The sequence below is a fragment of the Eutrigla gurnardus genome (assembly GCF_963514095.1).
Source record: "Eutrigla gurnardus genome assembly, chromosome: 13".
Classification (NCBI taxonomy): Eukaryota; Metazoa; Chordata; class Actinopteri; order Perciformes; family Triglidae; genus Eutrigla; species Eutrigla gurnardus.
In genome coordinates this window covers 4,823,088-4,843,473 of record NC_139936.1, presented here as the reverse complement: position 1 = coordinate 4,843,473, position 20,386 = coordinate 4,823,088, and the positions used below count along the sequence as shown (strand labels likewise).

Here is a 20,386-nt window from a genome sequence, read left to right as displayed (position 1 = left end):
TTCCATTTGGAGCAAAAACGTTTAAAATCTCAAGATATGACTGCGTAAAAATAACTTCTTTGCACAGTTGGACACGTTTTCTATCTTTCTTCAGTCCTGGTGACTGTGACACACACACACACACACACACACACACACACACACACACACACACACACACACACACACACACACACACACAGTCTTCTCATTGGCTGCAGAGTATCTTTGCCTTCAGGTTGAGTTGTGACAGTCTGAGCTCTGAGGGAAACACACTGCTGCTGCTGCTGCTGCTGCTGCAGGTATCTCACTGCTCGACCGCGACTGATCCATTTAAAGGATGGCGAACTCAAACGGACCCACCACCAACATTGCTCACGTCTACAGGGGAACATTTATCCACTCGACCCAGCAAACAGCGCTGCAGGTCCTGGAAGATGAGCTACTGGGAGTGGACACGGACGGAAAGGTAAGTCAAGCTCTAAAACAGATGCGTTTTTAAAATTACTTTTTATGTATATTTCAAACACGTGACATGCTATTTGTCTGATATGATAAATATGAACAAGCCTACTCCTAAACCTTGCGCAAAGAGGCAACATGTTGATATAAAAGAGTTTTTCCAAACGGAACATGTGTAAATCTGTTACATAATATCATTATTGTTTTTTACTGTGAGCAACTTTCAGAATTCGGCCCGATCCAAACTCTCAGATACGAAAACGATAAGAGTCTGAAGTATCGTCTTCAACAAGTAGGATTCAAATTCCTAGGCAGACGCGCAGCTCAACGAGTTCAACGACAACAAGTTCGAAATCCCCCTTAAGGGGCCCCATAACGTCATTCCCATCAATTGTCATGTTGCGTGAGAAGTTATCCTTCTGGAAGAAAGAGCGAAAAATAGAAGATGAAGTGGGCAAGTAAGTAAGTAAAAAGAAGGCAAGGCAGTGGTAAGTAGGGGAAATTATGATGATTAGCTAAGTATAACGGTAAATATAACTAGATGCTGTTATTTAGTCTAGCCTTACCCAATGGGGTAATGTTTTTTTGGTTAGCTAACCTAGCTAAGGGAGGGGAGCTGAAACCGCGAGCTAACTCGGTCACGGCCTGCGGACTGAACTCTGACTTGTTTTGTAAAATTGTATAATTTTTCACAATCAATATTTGACAACTAAGACGAGGCTACCTACAGCTGCGGAATAACTTGCTAGCTAGCAGGCTGAAAGAAAGCAAATTAATTGATTTAGCTATATATGACGAACTGTGCTATATGACATTCAGACCATGAAGGAAGTAGCAAACATCAATTTGCTATGTAAATATTTGAAATTAATTAGAATGAAGCGACACTTGGTTCAGTGCTAAGTTTATTTCGGTGTGGCCAGTAGTTTTAAAAATGTCAGCCGCGTGGGGGGAGGGGTAGGCAGGCATTGGGGGTTTTTTTCTGAAATTCTGTGGTCTAGTGCGCCATCTAGTGGTTGAATGAATGTTGTGTATAGAGCCTAACCTTAAAGTCCCAGTCGGCAACATTTTTTTGATCATATTCACCGAAGCTGACACTATGCTAGAACAACATAAATCATCTGGTTTTAGAAAAAAAAGCGCGCCTCTATGTGCACTAGAGCCTGTTGTTTGTTTTGCAAAAAGTCGACAGCATCTGGATCATCCTGTCCAATCAGCACGCAGGCTGTGTTCGTGCACACACAGAGCCCCTCCCCCCTAAGGTCGTACCACTATCACAGGGGGGAGGCGGAGGGAAGTAGCAACCAAGCTTCCAATTCCTCAGTTAAAAACCGAAACGAGGAGGTCCAAAACAACCAAGGAAAAGAAAACACTGACGGAAAAAAAGAATGCAAGTCTATAAAAATGTGTTTTAAGAAGAGATTTAAAAGAATTCACTGATTCAGCAAGCCTGGCATGAATTACCTTTGCGAGATCGTGGGGTATGATAATATGTTTTGGATTTTGAGGATGGTTCTGATATGGAGGAAACAGGACTGGACTATTTTTTTTATTTCTGGGATGAATGTATTATTTCAGCGGTTTACATTTTTGAGTAGTCTGAGACAGCAGCTGGCTTTTTCGGTTGTTAGGTCTCAGCGTGAGGTACATCTGAGTGTCTTCTGCATAGCAATGAAAAGAAACATTGTTTCGCTGGATAATTTGGCCAAGTGGAAGCATATAAATAGAAAATAAAATTGAACCCTGCGGTAGACCATAGGGGATTTGAGTTGTAGAGGAAGAGTAGTAGCCTATGGTGACTGCACGGGTTTTGTTTTGGAAATCACCAACTCTTCGCTGCTTTCCATTGTTCCATCAGATTGCTTTCATTGACAGAGGCTCAGAGATAGAGAGATTGTCTCAGACCTTTGGATTCAGTCTGTCTGAAGTCACTCAACTGGCCGAACAGTAAGTGGAATGCATAAGTGAATTACTGAATATATAGACTTTTTATATGGATATTAAACCAGTGCTTGCATATGCCTTAATATTAAAAAAACAATACTGTATGTCTGAACCTCCAACATGGCTTGCTGCACTGCAGTGAGTTCTTCATGCCAGGACTGGTGGACACCCACATCCACGCACCCCAGTACAGCTACGCCGGCACAGCCCTGGACATGCCCTTACTGCAGTGGCTCCATACTTACACCTTTCCTGTGGAGTCCCGCTTCAAGGACCTGCAGTTTGCCCACCAGGTCTACTCTCAAGTCGTGGTGAGTGTGTTTTCACAAAAGAAGTCGCTATTCAAATAGTCATAATGAGCCCAAACTGAGCCAGGGCTCCAGACTAACTTTTTGCATTGGTTGCACTGGTGCGCCTAACTTTTTTTTTTAGGTGCACCAGCACAAAATTTAGGTGCACCCACATTTTTCATCGCGTCGCCTTTAACACCAAAAAGTCACCTTTTTATCGCTCTCCTTTTACATAACGACACCCCCTTATGGCCTAGGTTAACTGCAGCACCATCAGCACCCAGAGGAACCGTTTTCTCCAGCCAATCTGCACACTGATGCCCAAGCGCAGTAAATGCTTGCTTTGTGGCAGAAAAAAATCCTCAAAAATAAACAGATCATACAGGTCACTACCCTATAGATTGCAAATGGAAAACTGTTTATGTGATCTTAGCCTAGCCTAATTATATTTTTACTTAGGCTATTCATTTTTAATAATAATATTAGGAATAGGCTACTATACAATTTCCTATTCATGATCTCTCATGCTGTAATGTGGGCCTTCAAACACTGCGTGTCCATGCTCCACCGGACATGTCCAATTAACATGTTGACCGGCCTCCCTTTATGCAAAATGCAGCAGTAGACAATAACGCACTCCTTCGTAGAGACGTCTGTGTCGCGGTCAATCATGAATGACATGTACCGTACGTGGCGTTTCCAACCTCCGCAGCTGTCTTGTTCTTTAGTGTGTCGGCATTTTTTTCATCAGAATAATTTCGGACTTAAATTTAGTGAACGGCAACTCCTCCTTTGCAATATTGTATGCGACGTTGAATTTTATAATCATTTCAGATTCCTCAGCGGACGTGATTGATACAGCCTGACGCTGAAATGCAGCTGGATGAGGGGCCACTTTATTAACACACTTATCACGGCATGTAGTATGCTTTTTGGACATATTGCGCTTTTTCAATGTCTCGATGCGAAATGTTGTTGACTCTTCCACAAACGCACTATTACCGGCCAAATGCTGACCGCACTCCCGACAATAAATGCAGTGCATTGAGTCCCTTTCTTCATCGTACATCAGCCAGGGAAATTGCTTCAACCAGTCCTGTCTGAAGGCATATTTTTGGGCTTTTTAATTAGTCTCGGGGCGAGGCTTTCTGCCTCTCTTCATTTTCAAAGAAAATCGAAGCGCTCAGGAGTACCTGCTCTGCTCGCTCGCATTTTCGAACTGACACAATTTACAGCAGTGAAAAGGACCACAGCCAATCAGAGTCAAGGACCCGCCCGAGCTCTGTCTTTTATTGGTTTAGACCACGATACCGTCAGGAGAACATAAAGAGATGCTGCGCTTATGATTTTTTTTTTCACCCGAGCAGCGTTAGGTGCACCAGTGCGACCTACAATTTTTTTCAGTCGCACTCGTAAACATTTTGGTCGCATATGCGACCAAAATGGTCGCACTCTGGAGCCCTGTGAGCTGTGTGGCACACTGCAGGTATAACAGGTTTTATGTCTTTATGACATTGTTGCACTTTGCCTGTTGCAAAAATGGAAAATTCAGCAAAGTTCGAGGAAGGTGTGCATAGAAAAGTAAGACATCTGAATGTCCTGTAATATGATTCCTACGCTTTGCAGAAAAGAACCCTGAGAAACGGAACAACCACGGCATGCTACTTTGCTACCATTCATACAGACGCCTCTCTCCTGTTGGCCCAGATCGCAAGTAAGATGATGTGAAGTGCATGTGCCATAAGCGTGAGCTCAAAACCCAGTTAACTGACTGCTAAACACCATCCTTATTTTTCTTGCAGATGAATTTGGACAGCGTGCCTTTGTGGGAAAGGTGTGTATGGACAGGAACAAATCTTCGACATATTACATGGAGACGAGTCAGGAGTCACAAGAGGAAACCTGCCGGTGGGTATTGACTGTTTTATAAAGTAGTCAGGGTTTTAGGCATGTGTCTGCTCTTTCAAAATATAATGTAATATTCATAATAGTTCAACAGGGTAATGCCGGGGGAAACAAGGTGCATCTGAACCTCGACTGAACCTTTGGGCACTTTTCCAAAACTAGTCATCCGCTTTGCCTTTTCCGCCTGCACTGTAGTATATCCGGTTATCCAAGTTTTCAAGCATTTACATGTACATTTACATTTAGGTCATTCAGCAGACGCTTTTGTCCAAAGCGACTTACAACAAGTACATTTGTCAAAAGAAAGAAACAAAGAAACCACAACATATCATTGCCGATAAAGTAAGAGCTAAAAAAAGATAAAGTGTTAGATCCTCGTCTGAGTAAAGTAGTAGCTGTTCAGTAAACATACCTTAAGAACAACAGTGCTATGATCAAAGTGCTATATAGGTATAGAGGGGGGGGGGGGGGGGGTGTTAGTTGGTCATGCTATGCAGAGTCGAGGTGAAGTCTGAACAGGTGAGTCTTGAGCCTTTTTCGGAAGATGGCAAATGACTCTGCTGTCCAAGCAGTTGATCCTTTAACCACAAGGTTGTCGGTTTGATTCCTGTCTGTCTGCATGTTGTCCTTGAGCGAGACACTGAAGCCCAAGTTGTTCCCCGGGCCCTTCACAGCAGCCAACGGCTCCAAAATGCTTAGGATGGGTTAAATGCTTAGGTCGTTCCGCACCTGTTCAGGTTGAGGGCTGATCCTCATATGAACTGATACCCAGTCCTACTGCAAACAAGACATGATGTTCAAATCAGTTCATAAATCAATCTAAACCGGTGTTGCAACATTTAATGACTGAAACCGTCGCATGCTCTTCACCACATAACAATGAGATTGGCACGATCAACCTTACTCCGGGGTCATTGATTGCCCAGTTCCCATGGCTCCTCCCACTTTGCATTGTTTGTTTAGTAGGTTAACCTAAAAAGACTGGCTGAGTTTATGCAAATCCAAATCAGATGCAAATAAATTTCAACTGTTAGATATTTGAATGTAAAGACACAAACTGCTCAGATGTTGTTTTTTTCAGAAGTTGTAAAAGTTTTGGGCAAATGTGGTTGCGTCAAATGCGTTACTGTCATTGTCTTGTTCCCTCAAGGTTCATTGCAGAGCTCTTGCACAAAAATGTAAGATTCTACAATACAATACACAGATAAAAAATTATGACAGGCCTGATTTACAAAATGAGATTTGTAAACCCTGTGTCCCTCCCTTGTCTCCTCTGTTGTTGTGATGGGTAGTATTCTCTGGTGAAGCCGGTGGTGACTCCCCGCTTCGCTGCATTCTGTACAGGAGCTTTGCTGGAACAGCTGGGAGCAATTGCTAAGAATAACAACCTGCACATTCAGGTGAGCCCACCAAACCAGGCTACGCCCAAAGGGAGTTGCCACAGAGACTGTTTCGTGTTGGACCTGTGGGATTTTCTAATAATCAAGTAAACTCACACAAATGTAATTTCCAAAGGCAAAATGCTCACATGGGAGAATGAAAATAATTTGGCGATAGTTGTCCCGTGACATCCCAGGCTCTGTATGAATGCTACAGAATTGAATTAAAGATAAAGCGGTGATTTAAATTCTGACATATACGGGTTTATTTCCAGAGTCATATCTGTGAAACTGTCGAGGACATTGAGGTTGTAAAGGAGCTGTTTCCCGAATCGGAGTGTTACGCAGACGTCTATCACAAATACAACCTGCTCACTGACAAGGTGAGGACACACAGCTTGTACCCAAGCAGACACACAATACAAATGTTGATAAAAATGCTGAGTCATATGATGATGATTCACAGACTGTGATGGCCCATGGCTGCTACCTGAGTGATGAAAAGCTGGCTCTGTTCAGAGAGACTGGAGCCTCTTTGTCTCACTGTCCCAATTCGAACATTTCGTAAGTCGCTGATTGTGTCACGATCTTGGTTTTTGTTCTTTGATTTCCTCCATTAATTTTAGTAATTTCCGTCACTTGTGTTTGCAGTTGTTGATTTCCTTTTTTTTTGTGTAGTCTTTGTGATTAGTCTCTTCAGCCTGTTAACTTTCCCTTGTGCGGCTCACCACCGCTCTGTCTGTCCTCCCAGTGTCCCCAGTAACTTGGGGATTTCATTCATTGGCTGGAAGTTTTGCTTTTTTTTTTTTATTTCATTTCATTTATGATCCCTGTGGGGTCCTGTTTAGACGGGGGGTGTGAGGGTCCACCCCCATAAAATGTTGTGATTAAGTAGATGCAATTTCTCGCATTCAGGTGCATTCTAACATGTTTCTAGAAGATGTCTCTTCCGTATCGAATGTCTCTTGTTCCAAGAAATGAAAATGAGAATTAAATAGGCCTATCATAGTTATACTGACATATTTTTTATAATGCCTTTGCAATAGTAAAAAAAAAAGCTTTTGCACAGCTTTTGTGTGTATCACATAGTGGCATGCACTCATGATAGCCTAAATATTAATCAGAGAGTACATTGTTAATTTACACATGGCCTTTTTTTCAGCTTCTTAAATTATCCACGCCACCCATTTCTTTCTCATCTCCACCACCTTTTTTACGTTTCAACATTTTTTCATTTTCTCTGTGTAACTTCAGAGGGAAGTCAGTGACCCGGCTGAGGGTCAGGCTGAGCCAATCAGATTGAACAAAAAGCGGAGCAGTCCAAGTTGGGAGGGGCTGTTCACCCCCCCCCCCCCCCCAATTGACAGTATTGAATCAGAAACAGCCAAAAAGGAAAAAAAAGAGAAAAAAACTAAATTTCTGCTTATATCTCGGGAAGGGAGGGTCGTAGAGACTTGGGAGTGGGTGGCGTCTGACCTTATTCGACCCTTCTGAACATACCAGTATTAAGACCGTGTCTCTACGACTTACTGTTCCATAGATACAGCCAAAATAAAAAAAGGAATTAACCCTAACCCGAACAACAACAATCCTGAATCCAACCCTAACCCTAATGGTAAACGATAAAGTGGAACGGATTTGATCGTGAAGCAATGAAAAGAGCGCTGGACAAATTAGACCCGTCATGCACTAATACTTTAATGGCAAAAGTGAGGGGGTCCAAACAACTTTTTTTAAAAGGTGGAGGGTTCCACCTCAATATACGGTGGCGACGCCCATGCCTTAAGCAAATGTTCAGACATGCAAAAGATGAAACACCATCATTGCTCTCTCTCTCTCTGTTTGCTCAGGTTGTGCAGTGGGATGTTGGATGTCCGCAACGTCTTGAAACACAAAGTGAAGTTGGGGCTGGGAACAGGTGGAAGCAACTCTCAAGAAGCAGAAAAATTATGTTTGGCTTTGTTTTGGAAACTCCTTGGACCAGTATATTCAAGCATGCCTGGGAACTGGAGGCAGCTGGTGCAGGAACATAGTTACTAGTTGTCTGGTTTTACAGCAGAGGGATTTAACATGCGAATCAACTGACCACAAGCGGGTCACTTTGTTTGAAATACAGTGGTTTAACTGTCTAACAGAAGCTACTGATGCTACTACAGTAGCTGGTGTTTTATTTTCAGGCCTCGCAGAAAGCTGGAAAAGTGACGCAATTTCATATCCACAATATGTGTGTATGTACTGTAAATATCTGAGTTTGTATCTGCATGCATATTTGTGTTAATTTCACTCGCGTTTTTGTGCTGTCAGACGTGGCGGGGGGCTACTCGGCCTCTATTCTGGATGCTGTGAGGAAAACTCTGGACACATCCAAAGTCTTAACCATCCAGAACCCAGAATACAACACGCTCACCTTTGAGGAGGTGTTCAGACTGGCCACACTGGGAGGCAGCCAAGGTAAGACACAACACCACTCTGAAACAGGTAGCATCGGTGTAGAAGTTTGTATTTTGTCTCTAAGTCATATTCTACACCAACAGTCTTACTGAAGTCATTAGTCACTCAGCAGCAGAATGAATGAATAAAATGCATGTCTTCAGACTCAAACCCTCCTTGGAACCATATGTTCCATGGACGGGAGGTCCATGGAACTCTCTCTTCCAAACTTTCCAGGCTGACATAATGTCCCTGGAACATGGCCTGGATCGGGCTTGAAATACAGGAGACAAGAGCCTCCAGACGAGGTGGCCGAGTGGTTAAGGCGATGGACTGCTAATCCATTGTGCTCTGCGCGCGTGGGTTCGAATCCCATCCTCGTCGCAATGTAATGTATAATGCCAATATCGCTGAATGGGCATTAACCATGAGTTCCGTTGCTCCATCAGGAATGGTTTTCTTCTCAATCATAGAATGCCAATACGTCAAACCATTTCGAAGGGAAATTCCATTTGAAAAAACTAGAGGTAGGCTTTCAAACTGGAAACAAAGCCTTGTGGAGAATGCGGGCATCGATCCCGCTACCTCTCGCATGCTAAGCGAGCGCTCTACCATTTGAGCTAATTCCCCTACAGAGTGAGTCCTTACATCCTACTCCCCAGGATGTCACACTCTTCCAAACTTTCCAAGCTGACGTAAAGTCCCTGGAATATGGCCTGGATCCGGCTTGAAATACAGGAGACAAGAGCTTCCAGACGAGGTGGCCGAGTGGTTAAGGCGATGAACTGCTAATCCATTGTGCTCTGCACGCGTGGGTTCGAATCCCATCCTCGTCGCAGTGTAATTCCTTTCTTGCATGATGCTAATCTCACTAAATGAGAATAAACCATGATTACCTTTGCTCCATCAGGAATGCTTTTCTTCTCAATCCTAGAATGCCAATACATCAAAGCATTTCGAAGGGAAATTCCATTTGAAAAAACTAGAGGTAGGCTTTCAAACTGGAAACAAAGCCTTGTGGAGAATGCGGGCATCGATCCCGCTACCTCTCGCATGCTAAGCGAGCGCTCTACCATTTGAGCTAATTCCCCTACAGAGTGAGTCCTTACATCCTACTCCCCAGGATGTCACACTCTTCCAAACTTTCCAAGCTGACGTAAAGTCCCTGGAATATGGCCTGGATCGGGCTTGAAATACAGGAGACAAGAGCCTCCAGACGAGGTGGCCGAGTGGTTAAGGCGATGGACTGCTAATCCATTGTGCTCTGCACGCGTGGGTTGGAATCCCATCCTCGTCGCAGTGTAATTCCTTTCTTGCATGATGCTAATCTCACTAAATGAGAATAAACCATGATTACCTTTGCTCCATCAGGAATGGTTTTCTTCTCAATCATAGAATGCCAATACGTCAAACCATTTCGAAGGGAAATTCCATTTGAAAAAACTAGAGGTAGGCTTTCAAACTGGAAACAAAGCCTTGTGGAGAATGCGGGCATCGATCCCGCTACCTCTCGCATGCTAAGCGAGCGCTCTACCATTTGAGCTAATTCCCCTACAGAGTGAGTCCTTACATCCTACTCCCCAGGATGTCACACTCTTCCAAACTTTCCAAGCTGACGTAAAGTCCCTGGAATATGGCCTGGATCGGGCTTGAAATACAGGAGACAAGAGCCTCCAGACGAGGTGGCCGAGTGGTTAAGGCGATGGACTGCTAATCCATTGTGCTCTGCACGCTTGGGTTCGAATCCCATCCTCGTCGCTGTGTAATTCCTTTCTTGCATGATGCTAATCTCACTAAATGAGAATAAACCATGATTACCTTTGCTCCATCAGGAATGCTTTTCTTCTCAATCCTAGAATGCCAATACATCAAAGCATTTCGAAGGGAAATTCCATTTGAAAAAACTAGAGGTAGGCTTTCAAACTGGAAATAAAGCCTTGTGGAGAATGCGGGCATCGATCCCGCTACTTCTCGCATGCTAAGCGAGCGCTCTACCATTTGAGCTAATTCCCCTACAGAGTGATTCCTTACATCCTACTCCCCAGGATGTCACACTCTTCCAAACTTTCCAGGCTGACGTAATGTCCCTGGAACATGGCCTGGATCGGGCGTGAAATAAATGAGATAAGAGCCACGAGACGAGGTGGCCGAGTGGTTAAGGCGATGGACTGCTAATCCATTGTGCTCTGCGCGCGTGGGTTCGAATCCCATCCTCGTCGCAATGTAATGTATAATGCCAATATCGCTGAATGGGCATTAACCATGAGTTCCGTTGCTCCATCAGGAATGGTTTTCTTCTCAATCATAGAATGCCAATACGTCAAACCATTTCGAAGGGAAATTCCATTTGAAAAAACTAGAGGTAGGCTTTCAAACTGGAAACAAAGCCTTGTGGAGAATGCGGGCATCGATCCCGCTACCTCTCGCATGCTAAGCGAGCGCTCTACCATTTGAGCTAATTCCCCTACAGAGTGAGTCCTTACATCCTACTCCCCAGGATGTCACACTCTTCCAAACTTTCCAAGCTGACGTAAAGTCCCTGGAATATGGCCTGGATCCGGCTTGAAATACAGGAGACAAGAGCTTCCAGACGAGGTGGCCGAGTGGTTAAGGCGATGAACTGCTAATCCATTGTGCTCTGCACGCGTGGGTTCGAATCCCATCCTCGTCGCAGTGTAATTCCTTTCTTGCATGATGCTAATCTCACTAAATGAGAATAAACCATGATTACCTTTGCTCCATCAGGAATGCTTTTCTTCTCAATCCTAGAATGCCAATACATCAAAGCATTTCGAAGGGAAATTCCATTTGAAAAAACTAGAGGTAGGCTTTCAAACTGGAAACAAAGCCTTGTGGAGAATGCGGGCATCGATCCCGCTACCTCTCGCATGCTAAGCGAGCGCTCTACCATTTGAGCTAATTCCCCTACAGAGTGAGTCCTTACATCCTACTCCCCAGGATGTCACACTCTTCCAAACTTTCCAAGCTGACGTAAAGTCCCTGGAATATGGCCTGGATCGGGCTTGAAATACAGGAGACAAGAGCCTCCAGACGAGGTGGCCGAGTGGTTAAGGCGATGGACTGCTAATCCATTGTGCTCTGCACGCGTGGGTTGGAATCCCATCCTCGTCGCAGTGTAATTCCTTTCTTGCATGATGCTAATCTCACTAAATGAGAATAAACCATGATTACCTTTGCTCCATCAGGAATGGTTTTCTTCTCAATCATAGAATGCCAATACGTCAAACCATTTCGAAGGGAAATTCCATTTGAAAAAACTAGAGGTAGGCTTTCAAACTGGAAACAAAGCCTTGTGGAGAATGCGGGCATCGATCCCGCTACCTCTCGCATGCTAAGCGAGCGCTCTACCATTTGAGCTAATTCCCCTACAGAGTGAGTCCTTACATCCTACTCCCCAGGATGTCACACTCTTCCAAACTTTCCAAGCTGACGTAAAGTCCCTGGAATATGGCCTGGATCGGGCTTGAAATACAGGAGACAAGAGCCTCCAGACGAGGTGGCCGAGTGGTTAAGGCGATGGACTGCTAATCCATTGTGCTCTGCACGCTTGGGTTCGAATCCCATCCTCGTCGCTGTGTAATTCCTTTCTTGCATGATGCTAATCTCACTAAATGAGAATAAACCATGATTACCTTTGCTCCATCAGGAATGCTTTTCTTCTCAATCCTAGAATGCCAATACATCAAAGCATTTCGAAGGGAAATTCCATTTGAAAAAACTAGAGGTAGGCTTTCAAACTGGAAATAAAGCCTTGTGGAGAATGCGGGCATCGATCCCGCTACTTCTCGCATGCTAAGCGAGCGCTCTACCATTTGAGCTAATTCCCCTACAGAGTGATTCCTTACATCCTACTCCCCAGGATGTCACACTCTTCCAAACTTTCCAGGCTGACGTAATGTCCCTGGAACATGGCCTGGATCGGGCGAGAAATAAATGAGATAAGAGCCACGAGACGAGGTGGCCGAGTGGTTAAGGCGATGGACTGCTAATCCATTGTGCTCTGCACGCGTCGGTTCGAATCCCATCCTCGTCGCAATGTAATGTATAATGCCAATATCGCTGAATGGGCTTTAACCATGAGTTCCGTTGCTCCATCAGGAATGGTTTTCTTCTCAATCATAGAATGCCAATACGTCAAACCATTTCGAAGGGAAATTCCATTTGAAAAAACGAGAGGTAGGCTTTCAAACTGGAAATAAAGCCTTGTGGAGAATGCGGGCATCGATCCCGCTACCTCTCGCATGCTAAGCGAGCGCTCTACCATTTGAGCTAATTCCCCTACAGAGTGAGTCCTTACATCCTACTCCCCAGGATGTCACACTCTTCCAAACTTTCCAGGCTGACGTAAAGTCCCTGGAATATGGCCTGGATCGGGCTTGAAATACAGGAGACAAGAGCCACCAGACGAGGTGGCCGAGTGGTTAAGGCGATGGACTGCTAATCCATTGTGCTCTGCACGCGTGGGTTCGAATCCCATCCTCGTCGCAGTGTAATTCCTTTCTTGCATGATGCTAATCTCACTAAATGAGGATAAACCATGATTACCTTTGCTCCATCAGGAATGCTTTACTTCTCAATCCTAGAATGCCAATACATCAAAGCATTTCGAAGGGAAATTCCATTTGAAAAAACTAGAGGTAGGCTTTCAAACTGGAAATAAAGCCTTATGGAGAATGCGGGCATCGATCCCGCTACTTCTCGCATGCTAAGCGAGCGCTCTACCATTTGAGCTAATTCCCCTACAGAGTGAGTCCTTACATCCTACTCCCCAGGATGTCACACTCTTCCAAACTTTCCAAGCTGACGTAAAGTCCCTGGAATTTTGGCCTGGATCGTGCGAGAAATAAATGAGATAAGATCCACCAGACGAGTTGGCCGAGTGGTTAAGGCGATGGACTGCTAATCCATTGTGCTCTGGACGCGTGGGTTCGAATCCCATCCTCGTCGCAATGTAATGTATAATGCCAATATCGCTGAATGGGCATTAACCATGAGTTCCGTTGCTCCATCAGGAATGGTTTTCTTCTCAATCATAGAATGCCAATACGTCAAACCATTTCGAAGGGAAATTCCATTTGAAAAAACGAGAGGTAGGCTTTCAAACTGGAAACAAAGCCTTGTGGAGAATGCGGGCATCGATTCCGCTACCTCTCGCATGCTAAGCGAGCGCTCTACCATTTGAGCTAATTCCCCTACAGAGTGAGTCCTTACATCCTACTCCCCAGGATGTCACACTCTTCCAAACTTTCCAGGCTGACGTAAAGTCCCTGGAATATGGCCTGGATCGGGCTTGAAATACAGGAGACAAGAGCCTCCAGACGAGGTGGCCGAGTGGTTAAGGCGATGGACTGCTAATCCATTGTGCTCTGCACGCGTGGGTTCGAATCCCATCCTCGTCGCAGTGTAATTCCTTTCTTGCATGATGCTAATCTCACTAAATGAGAATAAACCATGATTACCTTTGCTCCATCAGGAATGCTTTACTTCTCAATCATTGAATGCCAATACATCAAAGCATTTCAAAGGGAAATTCCATTTGAAAAAACGAGAGGTAGGCTTTCAAACTGGAAATGAAGCCTTGTGGAGAATGCGGGCATCGATCCCGCTACCTCTCGCATGCTAAGCGAGCGCTCTACCATTTGAGCTAATTCCCCTACAGAGTCAGTCCTTACATCCTACTCCCCAGGATGTTACACTCTTCCAAACTTTCCAGGCTGACGTAAAGTCCCTGGAATATGGCCTGGATCGGGCTTGAAATACAGGAGACAAGAGCCTCCAGACGAGGTGGCCGAGTGATTAAGGCGATGGATTGCTAATCCATTGTGCTCTGCACGCGTGGGTTCGAATCCCATCCTCGTCACAGTGTAATTCCTTTCTTGCATGATGCTAATTTCACTAAATGAGAATAAACCATGATTACCTTTGCTCCATCAGGAATGCTTTTCTTCTCAATCATAGAATGCCAATACATCAAAGCATTTCAAAGGGAAATTCCATTTGAAAAAACTAGAGGTAGGCCTTCAAACTGGAAATAAAGCCTTGTGGAGAATGCGGGCATCGATCCCGCTACTTCTCGCATGCTAAGCGAGCGCTCTACCATTTGAGCTAATTCCCCTACAGAGTGGTTCCTTACATCCTACTCCACAGGATGTCACACTCTTCCAAACTTTCCAGGCTGACGTAAATTCCCTGGAATTTTGGCCTGGATCGTGCGAGAAATAAATGAGATAAGATCCACCAGACGAGGTGGCCGAGTGGTTAAGGCGATGGACTGCTAATCCATTGTGCTCTGGACGCGTGGGTTCGAATCCCATCCTCGTCGCAATGTAATGTATAATGCCAATATCGCTGAATGGGCATTAACCATGAGTTCCGTTGCTCCATCAGGAATGGTTTTCTTCTCAATCATAGAATGCCAATACGTCAAACCATTTCGAAGGGAAATTCCATTTGAAAAAACGAGAGGTAGGCTTTCAAACTGGAAATAAAGCCTTGTGGAGAATGCGGGCATCGATCCCGCTACCTCTCGCATGCTAAGCGAGCACTCTACCATTTGAGCTAATTCCCCTACAGAGTGAGTCCTTACATCCTACTCCCCAGGATATCACAATCTTCCAAACTTTCCAGGCTGACGTAAAGTCCCTGGAATATGGCCTGGATCGGGCTTGAAATACAGGAGACAAGAGCCTCCAGACGAGGTGGCCGAGTGGTTAAGGCGATGGACTGCTAATCCATTGTGCTCTGCACGCGTGGGTTCGAATCCCATCCTCGTCGCAGTGTAATTCCTTTCTTGCATGATGCTAATCTCACTAAATGAGAATAAACCATGATTACCTTTGCTCCATCAGGAATGCTTTTCTTCTCAATCATAGAATGCCAATACATCAAAGCATTTCAAAGGGAAATTCCATTTGAAAAAACTAGAGGTAGGCTTTCAAACTGGAAATAAAGCCTTGTGGAGAATGCGGGCATCGATCCCGCTAATTCTCGCATGCTAAGCGAGCGCTCTACCATTTGAGCTAATTCCCCTACAGAGTGAGTCCTTACATCCTACTCCCCAGGATGTCACACTCTTCCAAACTGTCCAGGCTGACGTAAAGTCCCTTGAATATGGCCTGGATCGGGCTTGAAATACAGGAGACAAGAGCCTCCAGACGAGGTGGCCGAGTGATTAAGGCGATGGATTGCTAATCCATTGTGCTCTGCACGCGTGGGTTCGAATCCCATCCTCGTCACAGTGTAATTCCTTTCTTGCATGATGCTAATTTCACTAAATGAGAATAAACCATGATTACCTTTGCTCCATCAGGAATGCTTTTCTTCTCAATCATAGAATGCCAATACATCAAAGCATTTCAAAGGGAAATTCCATTTGAAAAAACTAGAGGTAGGCCTTCAAACTGGAAATAAAGCCTTGTGGAGAATGCGGGCATCGATCCCGCTACTTCTCGCATGCTAAGCGAGCGCTCTACCATTTGAGCTAATTCCCCTACAGAGTGGTTCCTTACATCCTACTCCACAGGATGTCACACTCTTCCAAACTTTCCAGGCTGACGTAAATTCCCTGGAATTTTGGCCTGGATCGTGCGAGAAATAAATGAGATAAGATCCACCAGACGAGGTGGCCGAGTGGTTAAGGCGATGGACTGCTAATCCATTGTGCTCTGCACGCTTGGGTTCGAATCCCATCCTCGTCGCTGTGTAATTCCTTTCTTGCATGATGCTAATCTCACTAAATGAGAATAAACCATGATTACCTTTGCTCCATCAGGAATGCTTTTCTTCTCAATCCTAGAATGCCAATACATCAAAGCATTTCGAAGGGAAATTCCATTTGAAAAAACTAGAGGTAGGCTTTCAAACTGGAAATAAAGCCTTGTGGAGAATGCGGGCATCGATCCCGCTACTTCTCGCATGCTAAGCGAGCGCTCTACCATTTGAGCTAATTCCCCTACAGAGTGAGTCCTTACATCCTACTCCCCAGGATGTCACACTCTTCCAAACTTTCCAAGCTGACGTAAAGTCCCTGGAATTTTGGCCTGGATCGTGCGAGAAATAAATGAGATAAGATCCACCAGACGAGTTGGCCGAGTGGTTAAGGCGATGGACTGCTAATCCATTGTGCTCTGGACGCGTGGGTTCGAATCCCATCCTCGTCGCAATGTAATGTATAATGCCAATATCGCTGAATGGGCATTAACCATGAGTTCCGTTGCTCCATCAGGAATGGTTTTCTTCTCAATCATAGAATGCCAATACGTCAAACCATTTCGAAGGGAAATTCCATTTGAAAAAACTAGAGGTAGGCTTTCAAACTGGAAACAAAGCCTTGTGGAGAATACGCCATCGATCCCGCTACCTCTCACATGCTAAGCGAGCGCTCTACCATTTGAGCTAATTCCCCTACAGAGTGAGTCCTTACATCCTACTCCCCAGGATGTCACACTCTTCCAAACTTTCCAAGCTGACGTAAAGTCCCTGGAATATGGCCTGGATCGGGCTTGAAATACAGGAGACAAGAGCCTCCAGACGAGGTGGCCGAGTGGTTAAGGCGATGGACTGCTAATCCATTGTGCTCTGCACGCGTGGGTTCGAATCCCATCCTCGTCGCAGTGTAATTCCTTTCTTGCATGATGCTAATCTCACTAAATGAGAATAAACCATGATTACCTTTGCTCCATCAGGAATGCTTTTCTTCTCAATCCTAGAATGCCAATACATCAAAGCATTTCGAAGGGAAATTCCATTTGAAAAAACTAGAGGTAGGCTTTCAAACTGGAAATAAAGCCTTGTGGAGAATGCGGGCATCGATCCCGCTACTTCTCGCATGCTAAGCGAGCGCTCTACCATTTGAGCTAATTCCCCTACAGAGTGAGTTCTTACATCCTACTCCCCAGGATGTTACACTCTTCCAAACTTTCCAGGCTGACGTAAAGTCCCTGGAATATGGCCTGGATCGGGCTTGAAATACAGTAGACAAGAGCCTCCAGACGAGGTGGCCGAGTGGTTAAGGCGATGGACTGCTAATCCATTGTGCTCTGCACGCGTGGGTTCGAAACCCATCCTCGTCGCAGTGTAATTCCTTTCTTGCATGATGCTAATCTCACTAAATGAGAATAAACCATGATTACCTTTGCTCCATCAGGAATGCTTTTCTTCTCAATCATAGAATGCCAATACATCAAAGCATTTCAAAGGGAAATTCCATTTGAAAAAACTAGAGGTAGGCTTTCAAACTGGAAATAAAGCCTTGTGGAGAATGCGGGCATCGATCCCGCTACTTCTCGCATGCTAAGCGAGCGCTCTACCATTTGAGCTAATTCCCCTACAGAGTGATTCCTTACATCCTACTCCCCAGGATGTCACACTCTTCCAAACTGTCCAGGCTGACGTAAAGTCCCTGGAATATGGCCTGGATCGTGCGAGAAATAAATGAGATAAGAACCACCAGACGAGGTGGCCGAGTGGTTAAGGCGATGGACTGCTAATCCATTGTGCTCTGCACGCGTGGGTTCGAATCCCATCCTCGTCGCAATGTAATGTATAATGCCAATATCGCTGAATGGGCATTAACCATGAGGTCCGTTGCTCCATCAGGAATGGTTTTCTTCTCAATCATAGAATGCCAATACGTCAAACCATTTCGAAGGGAAATTCCATTTGAAAAAACGAGAGGTAGGCTTTCAAACTGGAAACAAAGCCTTGTGGAGAATGCGGGCATCGATTCCGCTACCTCTCGCATGCTAAGCGAGCGCTCTACCATTTGAGCTAATTCCCCTACAGAGTGAGTCCTTACATCCTACTCCCCAGGATGTCACACTCTTCCAAACTTTCCAGGCTGACGTAAAGTCCCTGGAATATGGCCTGGATCGGGCTTGAAATACAGGAGACAAGAGCCTCCAGACGAGGTGGCCGAGTGGTTAAGGCGATGGACTGCTAATCCATTGTGCTCTGCACGCGTGGGTTCGAATCCCATCCTCGTCGCAGTGTAATTCCTTTCTTGCATGATGCTAATCTCACTAAATGAGAATAAACCATGATTACCTTTGCTCCATCAGGAATGCTTTACTTCTCAATCATTGAATGCCAATACATCAAAGCATTTCAAAGGGAAATTCCATTTGAAAAAACGAGAGGTAGGCTTTCAAACTGGAAATGAAGCCTTGTGGAGAATGCGGGCATCGATCCCGCTACCTCTCGCATGCTAAGCGAGCGCTCTACCATTTGAGCTAATTCCCCTACAGAGTCAGTCCTTACATCCTACTCCCCAGGATGTTACACTCTTCCAAACTTTCCAGGCTGACGTAAAGTCCCTGGAATATGGCCTGGATCGGGCTTGAAATACAGGAGACAAGAGCCTCCAGACGAGGTGGCCGAGTGATTAAGGCGATGGATTGCTAATCCATTGTGCTCTGCACGCGTGGGTTCGAATCCCATCCTCGTCACAGTGTAATTCCTTTCTTGCATGATGCTAATTTCACTAAATGAGAATAAACCATGATTACCTTTGCTCCATCAGGAATGCTTTTCTTCTCAATCATAGAATGCCAATACATCAAAGCATTTCAAAGGGAAATTCCATTTGAAAAAACTAGAGGTAGGCCTTCAAACTGGAAATAAAGCCTTGTGGAGAATGCGGGCATCGATCCCGCTACTTCTCGCATGCTAAGCGAGCGCTCTACCATTTGAGCTAATTCCCCTACAGAGTGGTTCCTTACATCCTACTCCACAGGATGTCACACTCTTCCAAACTTTCCAGGCTGACGTAAATTCCCTGGAATTTTGGCCTGGATCGTGCGAGAAATAAATGAGATAAGATCCACCAGACGAGGTGGCCGAGTGGTTAAGGCGATGGACTGCTAATCCATTGTGCTCTGGACGCGTGGGTTCGAATCCCATCCTCGTCGCAATGTAATGTATAATGCCAATATCGCTGAATGGGCATTAACCATGAGTTCCGTTGCTCCATCAGGAATGGTTTTCTTCTCAATCATAGAATGCCAATACGTCAAACCATTTCGAAGGGAAATTCCATTTGAAAAAACGAGAGGTAGGCTTTCAAACTGGAAATAAAGCCTTGTGGAGAATGCGGGCATCGATCCCGCTACCTCTCGCATGCTAAGCGAGCACTCTACCATTTGAGCTAATTCCCCTACAGAGTGAGTCCTTACATCCTACTCCCCAGGATATCACAATCTTCCAAACTTTCCAGGCTGACGTAAAGTCCCTGGAATATGGCCTGGATCGGGCTTGAAATACAGGAGACAAGAGCCTCCAGACGAGGTGGCCGAGTGGTTAAGGCGATGGACTGCTAATCCATTGTGCTCTGCACGCGTGGGTTCGAATCCCATCCTCGTCGCAGTGTAATTCCTTTCTTGCATGATGCTAATCTCACTAAATGAGAATAAACCATGATTACCTTTGCTCCATCAGGAATGCTTTTCTTCTCAATCATAGAATGCCAATACATCAAAGCATTTCAAAGGGAAATTCCATTTGAAAAAACTAGAGGTAGGCTTTCAAACTGGAAATAAAGCCTTGTGGAGAATGCGGGCATCGATCCCGCTACTTCTCGCATGCTAAGCGAGCGCTCTACCATTTGAGCTAATTCCCCTACAGAGTGATTCCTTACATCCTACTCCCCAGGATGTTACACTCTTCCAAACTGTCTAGGCTGACGTAAAGTCCCTGGAATATGGCCTGGATCGTGCGAGAAATAAATGAGATAAGAGCCACCAGACGAGTTGGCCGAGTGGTTAAGGCGATGGACTGCTAATCCATTGTGCTCTGCACGCGTGGGTTCGAATCCCATCCTCGTCGCAATGTAATGTATAATGCCAATATCGCTGAATGGGCATTAACCATGAGTTCCGTTGCTCCATCAGGAATGGTTTTCTTCTCAATCATAGAATGCCAATACGTCAAACCATTTCGAAGGGAAATTCCATTTGAAAAAACGAGAGGTAGGCTTTCAAA

At 45.0% G+C, this 20,386-nt stretch overlaps 1 protein-coding gene across 1 annotated transcript in view; it reads left to right on the top strand.

The window, feature by feature from the left end:
- The first annotated feature begins 154 nt into the window (after positions 1-154).
- LOC311022803 (guanine deaminase-like) overlaps positions 155-20,386 on the top strand; it is a 49,796-nt gene continuing 29,564 nt past the window's right edge. Inside the window, exons 1-11 of the mRNA XM_084024366.1 lie at positions 155-448; positions 2,300-2,388; positions 2,525-2,696; positions 4,302-4,389; positions 4,478-4,583; positions 5,731-5,758; positions 5,873-5,980; positions 6,235-6,342; positions 6,426-6,523; positions 7,810-7,877; positions 8,264-8,410. Of these exons, the coding sequence (XP_083880492.1) occupies positions 320-448; positions 2,300-2,388; positions 2,525-2,696; positions 4,302-4,389; positions 4,478-4,583; positions 5,731-5,758; positions 5,873-5,980; positions 6,235-6,342; positions 6,426-6,523; positions 7,810-7,877; positions 8,264-8,410 (1,141 nt within the window). The 5' untranslated portion in view covers positions 155-319. The remainder of the gene's footprint in view (positions 449-2,299; positions 2,389-2,524; positions 2,697-4,301; positions 4,390-4,477; positions 4,584-5,730; positions 5,759-5,872; positions 5,981-6,234; positions 6,343-6,425; positions 6,524-7,809; positions 7,878-8,263; positions 8,411-20,386) is intronic.